The 12,201-nt window shown below is 38.8% G+C and overlaps 1 protein-coding gene across 1 annotated transcript in view; it reads right to left on the reverse strand.

Moving 5' to 3' along the window:
• The window catches only part of UNC5C (unc-5 netrin receptor C), a 326,895-nt gene that overhangs the window by 110,477 nt on the left and 204,217 nt on the right, over nt 1–12,201 (reverse strand). Inside the window, exon 2 of the mRNA XM_067557393.1 lies at nt 8,436–8,657. Within this exon, the coding sequence (XP_067413494.1) occupies nt 8,436–8,657 (222 nt within the window). The remainder of the gene's footprint in view (nt 1–8,435; nt 8,658–12,201) is intronic.

A 12,201-nucleotide genomic window follows, 5' to 3' on the forward strand; every position in this document is an offset into this window, starting at 1 on the left:
GACATTTAAGGTGACAGCACTCTAAAACTTTTCGTGTGTGGTGGGGAACATTTGTGTGGTTTTATTATTAATTATTATTATTACACATTAAAAACAACAAAGAAAACACACTCTATTTTACTGAAGAATTACAGTTCTGTGGAGGAAATACAGCTGTCTAGTTTTTCATCACTAGGTGGCAATGTTTTGGGCCATATATGTTTACACTCTCTCTTTCATAGCACTCTCCCATCAGACTGCACTCAAGACAGAATTTGGTATTGTTACTGATGTGGCATTGTTACCATCAATTTGTGTATAGTGCTCATACTCGTAACATTTCAAAACTATTAATAGGAATATTTGGGAAGAAATAAAGGGACACTTTTTAGTCCCTTTATTTCTTCCCAAATATTCCATTAATAGTTAATTCAATACTTCATTGAAATGTATTGGACTAGGAGAAAGTACTGGAGGGGGAAATAGAACACTGGCAATATTTTGCTGAAAAATGATTATTCTAAATAAGGATGATTGGTATTTCTGAAGGTTTTGATTTGACAGAACATGAACAGTAAAAAAGGTAGTGACAATAACATAATGAAAACAACAATCCAAATTTATAATTTGTGGCAACCCTTATTAAAACAACACTACAGTATTCTACCCTAATGATCCAAAACACAACAGGCTACAATAGCAACACGCTAGCATTTGAGACCATTAATGTGGGAGTCCATTTCTTTAGTGTTTTTAATAAGGGACACCAACAAATTTAGTAATGGAAGTAGCTTTTCTTTCTGCCCTTTAGACACATACTAAAAATAAAATGAATTGAGATGAGATGATGTCAGTACACGACGAGGGAAGATGAGGTTTAGTAGGGAAGATAAGCTTGGAAGGATAGTGTGGAAGATGACAAAAAGGGACATCTGTATACACAAATAATAAGCAAAATGTTACAAGAGGTAAATCCATGTTGAGATTATGTTATGACAAGCCACTTTAAGCTCTTTTCTTGATGTTACAATGGAATTATAACCATGGTAATACCTGGTCTCATGCCCATTTTCTGTTTATATTTATTCTATCTTAGGGCTATTTTCACACTGGAAATAAAGAGTCACATTCTGGTTACTGGAATAAATATTTCTGGAGTGGAATGGATGTAAATGATCTATTTCTGAACTAGAACCAGTTTTTCTTGTTAGGAAAAATGTGTTATTGGTCAAAAGAAGCATGAGTCAGGCAATCCTTGTATATTCAAAACTCCAGACGACTAGTGCAGTAGCTAAAATAAAGAATACTGATGGCATCTAAAAGAAGCTGTGCTAAATAAATTAAGGAAGTCTTGATAAGGAAGTCTTCTGCTTCTTCTTCTTTATTTTTTTTTGGATTCTGGGAATCAGTGGGGATTGAGGACTTCAGCCCCTTCCCACACTAGATAAGTGAAAATTCCTCTTCTTGGACCCACACCAGATGAGTGACAATTCCTTTTCTTGGAGGATAGGATGTGGAGGAGCCTCTAAGAAGAGAGCCTTATATGGTTTCTAGGAAAGCCTCTCTCTTTTTCTGAGTTTCTTCCAAAGGAGGGGAATATCCAGCTCAATTTTCACTGTGTGTATGTACACTGAGTTCGTACTTGTTTCAAATGGCATAGTGACAGCCCTGCAAACTGAAGTCCTGTCTTTATTCATAGAACTGAAACCACACAGGAAATTGCAGTACAAGCTTCCCCAGACTACCTGGGCAATGTGCCTCAACAATGACCTGAAAGGGCCTTCTCCAGAAGAGAGAGAGGATATAGTCAAACTCAACTTCTCTTAAAAAAAGTCAATTGTAGAGGATTTTGCTAGGTGGGATGGATACCTGTTGACTGGGAACTGGACTGGACTGACCATTAAAATCATTTCAGATGGTAACAACTTTCTGTTACTGCCTGAGCAGTACAGAATTTGCATGAGTGACCAAAAGGTGAAAAGCTCAGTAACCCATTACTAAATTCCTTAGTCATTCAGAAAAAATTATTAATGGGAAAGAAATTGGTATGAGTTAAACAGTGGAACTACATGACATATTTTGAAAAGAAACAAAACTTCAGAAGTTTTAGCTTGTTGTCAATTTTATGTAACAGAGAGAAATATTACTTTCACCAGACTGTAGTTTCATGAATCCAGTTCAGTGCAGGTGAATAAAGAGCCCAGGTAAACATTTGAGAAGAGAAGCTTTGTAAAATCCTAACAAAGACCCATATTCTGGCCTTACCCTTGTAGGCAATCTGGGTTGGGGGAGAAGAGCAGAGATGTAGTAATCCAGTGGAGGTTCCCTGAGCCATTCCACTTGCTGAGGGCAGAATGGCTCAGGAGAGCCATGTGCTGTGAACCATTCCTTACTGCTGCTCCAAAAAGAAGTGATGTGCACTCCCACTAGAGCCTGCTACTGAAGGCATCTTATTAACAGAGGATTTGGAGTCCGGGTCTGGCCCCACAAAATTACTTCAAAGGGACTTGGTCCTCCTCTTTGGTGGTATGGCCAGGCCTCAGACATCCTATGCTTCTTCACAGCCAGTGAGTTCCACTGTGTGTGTTAGGAGGATCCTCTGCCTAGCACTCACAGGTCCTTATTCTGTCTTGCTCCTGCTTGGGAGCTCTGAAGAGGGAGTAAACATAATCCATATTCCCTCTTCTCCCTGTGAACCTGAGCAAGAGAATGTATAGGCAAAACCCTAACATTGGTTAAATGACCTAACATATCTAGTTACCAGCTACAACATTAGCAAAATAATAGTTCCAAATGTTATTTTCTCCTTGGTTGAAGGAGTGGGAGAAGAAGAGTGTATCAGTGGCATTGCAACAGACAAAAGGATGTCTATATAGCCTTTCAAAAATATATACAAATTGAAAAGAGCAAAAAACAAAACCAAGTTCCCTGTTGGCTTGATTCTTTTCTGTTATGCATCCAGTGCAGTCATTTACACCAGTGCAGAGTCCATTCTAATTTGGTAGCATTTAATTTTCTTTGCACAGATGTAAAGCACTATACAAGATGCAAAGTGCTGGAAGCTCAATATGTGTGCATCTGCATCGCTATCTATACTGCAGAAATGGGAAATATTATCACACAAAAAGCAAATACACCAACAATTCCTTATCCAAAATAATTTTCAGTTGCACAATAATTAAAAAAATGTGCATAAATCACATTAATGATTACTAATGCTCTTGCCCTTCTTGTGCTGTGGCAATGAAATGTTCTTGGCCCCCAAAGTATTAGTTCTGCTGTAGTTGTTTCCTTCCTTTGCTGTTATATTGTAGTAACTCAAACAATGAAATATACTCCCTTCTTTCTACTTTCATCTTCTCTTTAAAACAAAATATCACCAATGTTCACTTTTATATATTTTATTTTGTTTTGTGTTAATATCAAAGTGCTTCAGTAAAAACATAAAAAGGGCTGCATTCTGGCTTGCCATTCCATGTACACACAAAATGAGGAGGCCAGATATTCTGTGCACTGATGAATAATAACAAAGCACCCATTTGGACATCTTTAACAAAACGCTTAACTTTTAATACAGGAAGAAAATTCCAAAGAGGCAAAAACAGAGTTCAAAGATTTTCCAGATAAGATACTTCTGCTTTCTTGGAATCAACTCTAAGGGTATTTGCAAGGTACTATTACCAGGCTAATTTAATTAAATAAATGTGTAGTCTAGAACAGAAGCCTTCAATCTGTGGGGTGTGTCCCTCTAGGGGACAACAGTTCAGGCCACCCTGCTCTGCTCCAAACTCTGCTCTGGCCTCACCTCCCAACCATGGCTCTGGCCTCAGCTCCTGGCCCTGCCCCCAGCCCTGGCTGCTGGCCACAGTTCCCCAGCTTGGTCCCTGGCCCCTCTCCCAGCTTCAGTGACCCTAGCACCCAGCCGCAACCCCAGCCTTCAGCACCTGGCTGGGGCTGCAGCCTCAGCCCCCAGCCTTGGCTCCCAGCTCCTGTTCCTGATTTGGCCCCCGGCCACTGAGGCATCACTCCCAGCCAAAGCCCCAGCCCCGACCGTGGCCTCGGTCCCAGCCCCAGCTGGGGGTGGAGGGGAGCAGACAGAGGTAAGGGCTGACCCAACTAAAAAGTTTGGTGATGACTGGTCTAGAACATCCTGTCACCTTTTACTATTCTCAGTCCCTCTGACCAGTTGTAATAGGTCCTATGGAGATTGGATTAGGTTTAGTTCATGTGCATATATAACACCCCGACTTTGTAATAACTTCCCCACCTTAAACAGAGAAGAAATACAAATATTTTCTTTTTCTTAAAAAAATTAACCCTGCTACACCATTTACTATTTCCTTTCATCTACTTTTTTCGTTAGGAGTAGGATCGCACCCTGATTCTGCATCCTGTGTCATTGCTGGCATACCACCTGGCATATGCTGTGCAGACTTAGCATTTATTAGCAATGGAAACAAATTTCCCACATCAGGGAAAGGCACAACTGTTTCTGCATAAGCTCCATTCTCAATGTTTCCAAAGTTTCAGAGTCCATGAACAGCTGAAAAGTATTTCTCTCTCTTAATATTTTACCTTTACATTGGAAGATAAGTTACTGCACCAAATACAGTTAGCATTACACCTTTATTTCATATTCTTCTTTCTTTCCTGTACATTCTGATTTCTTTTTTTTTTTTTTTTTTTAGTAAAGAATGCATGATAAGACTTTATTATTTTGCTTTCAGATTTCATTACCACTTTATCTTGTTCTTCTTGTCATTGCTTTGCTAGCAGAGGACTTATGAGAGAAAATCTTGTTCTCAGATGGGATTTTAAAGACAACTCAGCAGGACTTTCCTGCTTATTGTTTGAGGGATAGCATGGCAAAATAACAGCAGGGAAATGCGCCTACTTCTCAGTCACTCAGCTCATATGACTGACATGGAAGGATGAAAGCCTCTTCCAAAGAAAAAAAAAAAAAACCAAACCAAAACCCAAAACTCAAGCAGCATCCATAATAAAAATGTTGAATAACTGAAATCATTTTGAGCTCTAGTTCATTAATACAGGCTTAATTGTGGCATTGACTGACAGTGGTGTTGGAGAATTGAATTGCCCCAGGAAGACAGAATTCCTCCGTGAGGCTCCCTGACACATGTGGTGGAAAAACACCTGTTGCTACGTGCTTCTTTCCCAACTGCGTATCTATGTAAGGGCACAATCTGGCTTTATGGAAGGTGTCTACCTAACCTGTTTGGGGTAATGACCTCAATGAAATTGTAGTTTAAAAAAAAAAAAAAAGGGATGACAATGACAGTTCTTAAGGTAACCCACTGTCTGAGCAGACCAAGAAGTTACCAATATCTACTAGGTTAGAACTACTGCACCAACGGAGGATACTAACAGAGGCTGTATAGCCCCAAAAGTGGTAGAATCAGAAACAAATTGAGGGCATTTTGTCTCATGCAACGTTTTCTCAAAGTCAGCAAGCTCCAGACAAGTTTCTTTAATGGCTTTGAAAGAGGTGATATTATCTAGACCTATTACTTCTGGCTAGCTCAAATATTTTGTTTGCCCTTGCCTGCAAAGTCAATATGAATTTTCTTCCAGGGATTCTCAGTCCCATTTCCAAGAATGGTAGGATGCACCAGCAGACATATCACATTTTATGTCCATATCCAGACTGGGCCACAAAATCCCGATTCTGAGGACAGCTTTCATTTTAACAATTCCTATGTGGGCTATCATGCAATTGTACTAACAACCAGATTTGCCAGGATTTTGATAACCCCTTCCGAAATTCCACAAGGTAGAGTCTTTCTCTACGGTGAGCTCATTTTTTGGATGTGGTTTAGCTGTTCATTATTTAGATGTATAACATTAACACAACCTACATTAACACAACCTTCAGATTTATCTTCTTTTAAGATAGGGACATTTTACATTCTCTGCTGCAATTTCTTTTGCAGCTTTGGGAAGGGGTTCCAAAATTAGATTTTGAAAATAGGATTAGGTTGCAATGGATTTTTCACATGTATTGGCAACTGGAATAAACACATCAGCATTTCTGTGTTTTTACTGATGACCTATAATTGATGGGAGAGATATATCATGTTAACATCAGAGCCCATCTCTCTCTGTATTCTAGCAACTGCTCTTATTTGGTCCAAACATTTTTATAGCAGCATTTTTCCCTAATCAATGCAAACTTCTTTCCATTCTGAAACTCAAGAGATGTTGTAATTCCAGATATTCTCAGACTCTCTTTTTCTGTCTTGTCATAGGTTTTTTTTTTTTTTTGTCTTTAGTTAAGGCTTTAGGAGTGAAGATGATGAGTCTTTTTCCCATCTGGCACTTTATTTGGTAGGAGTGCACCATCTGAATACCTGAGACATAATGTTGACATTAGAGACATGCTCACCTTCATGGGTTTTCCAGCTAAGCAGCTGGGCTAGAGATTCTACAGAAATTTGGGATATTTTCAGATTCATTTTGTCTGCTCTGCATTGTCATATTTAGCTCAGTATTTCTAACCATTGATCAAAGTATACTCAGAACTTTGCAGATAACAGTGACTTCTTAGTCTGTTCTAATGCCCTGTTAAATTTCTCAGTTCAAATCCAATTGCGTGGTAGGAGCTGTCCAAAAAGGGGCCATAAGTAGGATAGTTTAAGATTTGCCCATTTCTACTTGGGGTGCAGGAGGTGAAGGTGGCCCTAGTAAATGTAATTTCTTCCTCTATGTGCCATGACAGTGGTAAATTAGAGTTCAAAATGAGCATAAAAGACTTCAGAAAAATATATTTTGACAGTAGTAGTTGGATTGGTTTGTTGAGTGAGTACAAATGAACACTGTCACTGTTATTGTGCTCATCCATACCATGGCCTGCAATGAAGCAAGGGAAATGATTTGTTTTTTCATTTGAGGCAGATGATGTACAGTTATTTTCCTTAAACCCACTGCTACAATGAGAAAGCTAACTTAGATTTGCCATATTTATATGAAGTGTTCTTTCCTCCTCTAATAGCAGAAGCAATTAAGAGCAGGAATTTAAAAACAAACATTTTGAATCGTTTTTCCTCTCACCTATGCTGACATAGCACTATTGATTTCAATGGAGTTACAGTTTAGTTACTCCAGTGAAACTGAGAAGAGAATCAGGTCTCTAATTCTAACAAGTGACCTTTGACCGCATTTTACAGTATTAGTGATTCTAGGCATTATTCAGTTTCTGAACGTTAATGCTAATAAAGCTTAAGGAAGACATGTAATGAAAACTGAATCCACTGCAGGCCAGGGAAAGTTCATTCCAGTGGATTCCCAGTCTTACATGGATGATGAAAATACGAGCTATACTAAGTAATAGAAGTATTCCCCTCTTCCCTTCTTCTTCCTGTACAGTCACTTTACAATCTGTTAGAAGATCCTATTACGACTAACTGTCAAATGTAGGTTTTCTCTCTGCATCTCCTTTCTGCAGCCCTCCCCACAATCATCTCTCTCTCTTTCTCAAGCTGAGAGAATCACAGTACTGTTAAAAGTGTATGCTTTTGAACTCTGTGCAAATAAATGAGCTGAAACAAATAAAACCCAGTTCACATGAGACTTTCAAGACATCTGGTGGAGTTATTTTTCTGAATAATTAGACCAAGTGGTGGTGCAAGTCCCAAATGAAAACTACTTTCTTGCTTGATATCCAGTTATTTTTCATAGCCATCAGGACAGCAATAAGCCCCACTTCTCTCCCTTATTGGATTATCAGTCTTTCCAAACTGGGACAATCACATCTTTAACACTGGCTTGTTTATAGCTCAAGTTTTTAAGCCTCTTTGTTTCCTTATATTTTGAGGGACCTATTAATCTTCCACGGAAGTCAGTGGAAGTTTTGGCATTGATTAGATTAGGATTGAGCATTTCGCCTGTTTCTTTCATTTCCTCCTAATTTACTACAGATCTCTCTAGCACCAAGTCAATGGATCAAGCAGCAGAATATAATGGAACAGCAGCCAGTTGCATGCCATGGAGTCAATATGTTGTTCCTGGCTGGAGGAATATTGTATCTTCCCATTATTTCTCTGCCTGAAGCTGACTGTATAATTTCTCCTTCTCTTCCGCAGTTTCCCCTTTTAAACTTTCAACCTAAGAGTGCTCCAAAAGCTCCTCAGAACTTCACTAACATTGTGCTCCCTCTAGTGTGACTACATGGTAAGTAGAGTGGAATTGACAGCATTAGAGAATTGAGCAAAGAAGCCAGTTCTGTGAAGTAGGGAGCCGCAGTATAAGTGGGTCTTGAGACCTTGAGTCTTTTAAAATTAGCACACGATTGAGCCTCATTCTCATTTTACACCAAGTCCATTTTATACTGCTCTGTCAGTGTAAATGAGAATCAGGCCCAATAATGTTTTAATATCATTCCCGATTATTATATCCCCCAATAACATGGTGAGAAAACACAAAGCACACAAATGCCTCACCAGACGTTTCATCTACTCGTTCATCAACCACGTGGTCCTTCTGATGAACCCATTCACTGTTGCACTTGAAATAGATCTGGGTGGCAGGGCTGGCTTTGCAGTACAGGTTCACAGGTTTGTTTTTTACAATGTAAGCTTCTTCAGGCTCGATGAGGAAATGAGGCAAAGGCTCTGGAGGATCAGATGGAAAGGTTTCTGGGAGTTCATGAAAAAAATCGTCATCTGTAACAAAGAGACAGAGAGGGGAAATGAAGAATGGTTAGAAAATTATAGCAACTGAAATTCTGGCTGTCAAAGATTACAAGTGTTTCTGAAAAGTTCAAGGAAAGAGGTTGCCTTTTCCAATGAAAAAAAAAATTATAAGGGAAGTTTAATGCAGAGTTGTTTTCAGCCTGAAAGGTGTTTCTACTTTACACCCATCTCTTTCTTCTACTTGTTCATTTGCTAACAGTATGTTTATGAATGGTTCCTTTTTATTTGTCTTCAGTGGCGATAGTAATGACAGAACACAGTTTTTTACCACTTGGTTCTGTCACTTATTAAATCCCAGTACAAAATCATGTTAACCTAAATTGACACTTGAGAGTATAAGGGCATAATTGTTAGATAGCGACATATACAATCATACCATATGGTTCTGCACACCTAATAGGCATGCACAAATATCACTTTGTATGCATGCTAACTAAGTATATGTGACATGCACATGGCCAGAAATGGGTTAGGAAGTTAATAATGGGATATGTAGCCTTTTACCTCTAGGTCTTCAGTCTGAAACTGACTGTAGGGGTCAGAGACTGGGTCAGTTTCCAGTCTATGCCTCTTTATACATTCTTTGGCTTCTGTGTTGAGAATGCTAACAAATTATTATAGTATTTTTGGAAGCGTGTATACCTACTCAATGCCCAGTAAGGCAGTGGGATAGTCACCACTTAACTCATTTCACACCGAGCACAGAAAAGTTACCAAATGGTACGAGGTGGACCTATTCTGTGGATTAATAGAGAGCTTTGGTATTCTTCAGTGTTGTCAATCCAGCCCTTTTCATCAGGATCAAATTCATTAAAGAATTTATTTAAAAAAACAGTCCAATAAACTAGTGGAAACACCGAAAATGAGCTAATTCACACATCTTCCTGCCTCTCCCTCCATAAAACCCCTTCTTACAGGCAAAGCATTATCTCTCCACCCCCTTTCACAGCAGAGATCACCAAATCCAGAAAGTGACAATTCACTAGAGAATAATCCTCTTCCCATCGACTTGCAAAAATCTTGTCAACAACATTCAAGATGCTTACAGTGGCAAAGGGATGAGGGAACAGTAACTATTGACAGATACATCAGCAAGAAGCTGACAGTCCTGAAGGCCTCATTCAATCTCCTCTTTTCTGCCTCTGAAGCAGTTATCGTTATACACAGTGATGGACGTTGGCGATGATCAATAAAGCATCACAGAATATCAAAGTAAAAATACTGCAGAAGGTTAGCTATCCTCTTCTTGTCAGTCTCCATGAAGATTAAATGTCAGACAGCTACCTTTCTTTACTCCAGGTATACCTATATTTTTTGTGTCCAGAATTACAAAGGGGATGAAAGCCTTTCCTTCCAGCCCCTGCTTTCCTAAAAAGACAGATATGGCGGAACAATAACAGATGAAAGAGACTGGAGAAATAGATAATACAGTACCTATCTACATAGCTGTATAGAGTTACACTGTACATCTTCATTAGGCAGAGCAAATCTTACAGAGTTTGAGGTTTTGTGAACCTTTTGAACTATTTATGAAGCTCAAATACGTAATTTGAGTTCACAACCCTAATTCCATTTCATTTGAAACAGCTTTTTCTCCTTTAGGGTGTTTCAGTTTCAAACAACTATGGGCCTGATTCACCACTGCATTACTCCACTGAAGTAAATGTAGTTGGACCAGCAAAACAGGAATGATAGAGTGGTGAATAAGACCCAGTATTTTTTATTTTGGAACGAAAGCCTCTACTTTAAAATAAGAGGGACAGAAGGACTCCACTCCCTTATCAAAAGCTAGTCTGCTGCAAGCAGGTGCCTTGCACGTAGTATGAAAAACAGATTTACTTTTCATTAGATTTTTTGTCTTTCACTATTTTCCTCTGTGATTTTGTTTTTACTCTGACCACCTGATGCTCCCGTTTTTACCTTGTCCCTGCACCTGCTCCCCCAATACTGGATTTTCCCCTCTGCTCCCTTTTTCTCTACAGTCTTTCCAAAGTGGAATATGAAGTTAAATGCATGAGTTTGAGTCAGAGTTTGGAATTCATGATGACAGTGGGTTTGAGCTAAGGCAAGAGGAATTTGTCCATCCCTACTGTACATCTATTGATAATACATACATAAACATACATACATACAGATAAACATACACAGAGACATTAGAGATGAATCATTTGAATTGTCACAGGATATCTTTTTCTTCTGGTCATTTATTTGCAAATTGGTGAGCAAACAGATGGAAACTTACAAAGCACATGTATGTTTTATAATTAAACAAGTATTGCTTCACTAATTTCAAGTGACTGGAAAAACAAATTATTTATTTTCACCAATAGATCTCAACACATTATCAAAGACAATGCTTATGCTGCCTGAAGAATTAACTAGTTCTTTTCAAAGATGTAACTGTAAGCTCTAAAAAAGGCAGACAAGAAGAAATTGGGACAGAGGGAGAGATATTTCCTAAGGTCTGATTGATCAGTCTCAAGAATGTGTGTAGGCTTTGGGCATCTCTGCTGAGGGTGCCCATTTCTAGAATTTAAATGCTGGGGTTTTTTGAAGTGGATTTTTAAATACTACTTACTATAAATTCAACTTTTCTTCCTGATTACTGGAAAATGGGGAGGACATACCAAGATATAACCCTCCAGAAGCCCAGAGCAGTTCTAGCTCATAAAATGCCTGTTGTGGGCGAGTTTTCGTATTTAGCCTTAATAACAATAATAAGGAATTATACAGCATATTATATTTTAACAAAAGTTACAAATTTATTCTTTCTTGCTTCTTATTCTTTCTATTCAAATTTATTCTTTCTTGCTCTGCTACCTTCAGATTCCTGTATCTGAACCACATTCAAAGAGATGTTTATGAGATAGGTGATCGCCATTCTCACACATACAGATACCGCGCTCGGACAGAAGCTCTGGTGTCCAGTGATAGAGGGTTTTTTTTTTTTTAATATTTGAACCTTTAAGAGAATCAAAACAGATAAGATACAATTTTTTTACATTTTCCACAGAGAGGCATTTTCATTCATTTGTCGGCCTCCATGCTCATTGTTATTATTACTGAGTAAGCTAACATTATATGGAACAAAAGCTTTAAAAAGGAACGTCTACAATGCAAACATGATTGGATTTTGCTGTATTCAACAAAGGAAAACAATCATATGACAGAGCTCGCCTCATCTCTATCAGAATTCAAGGTCTCTAACCTATGCATCTGCTGCACGCTGCTAAGAGGTAATAGGCAGCCTTATCAGGCTGCGAGAATCAGAGCTGGAACTCAGTTTGTGCTGCTAAGTTCCCAGAAGTGATTAGATCTCCTGCTGCAGGAAAGCAAACCATTGTTCCACTCTCCTCCAGACAGAGAAACTGAAGCCTTACAAGTTCCATCTATTTTTAGCGTAGAAATTGCTGTGTTGGGGAACCAAGTTACAACACAGCAGTCCCTGCCATAGGTAAAACAGTGTCAGGTCTTGCAGTACAGATGGAAACAAATTGGCTTTTAACCATGCTGC

Source organism: Emydura macquarii, unplaced genomic scaffold (assembly GCF_026122565.2).
Source record: "Emydura macquarii macquarii isolate MOO-44397 ecotype Brisbane River unplaced genomic scaffold, CSIRO-AGI_Emac_v2 contig_1790, whole genome shotgun sequence".
Classification (NCBI taxonomy): domain Eukaryota; kingdom Metazoa; phylum Chordata; order Testudines; family Chelidae; genus Emydura; species Emydura macquarii.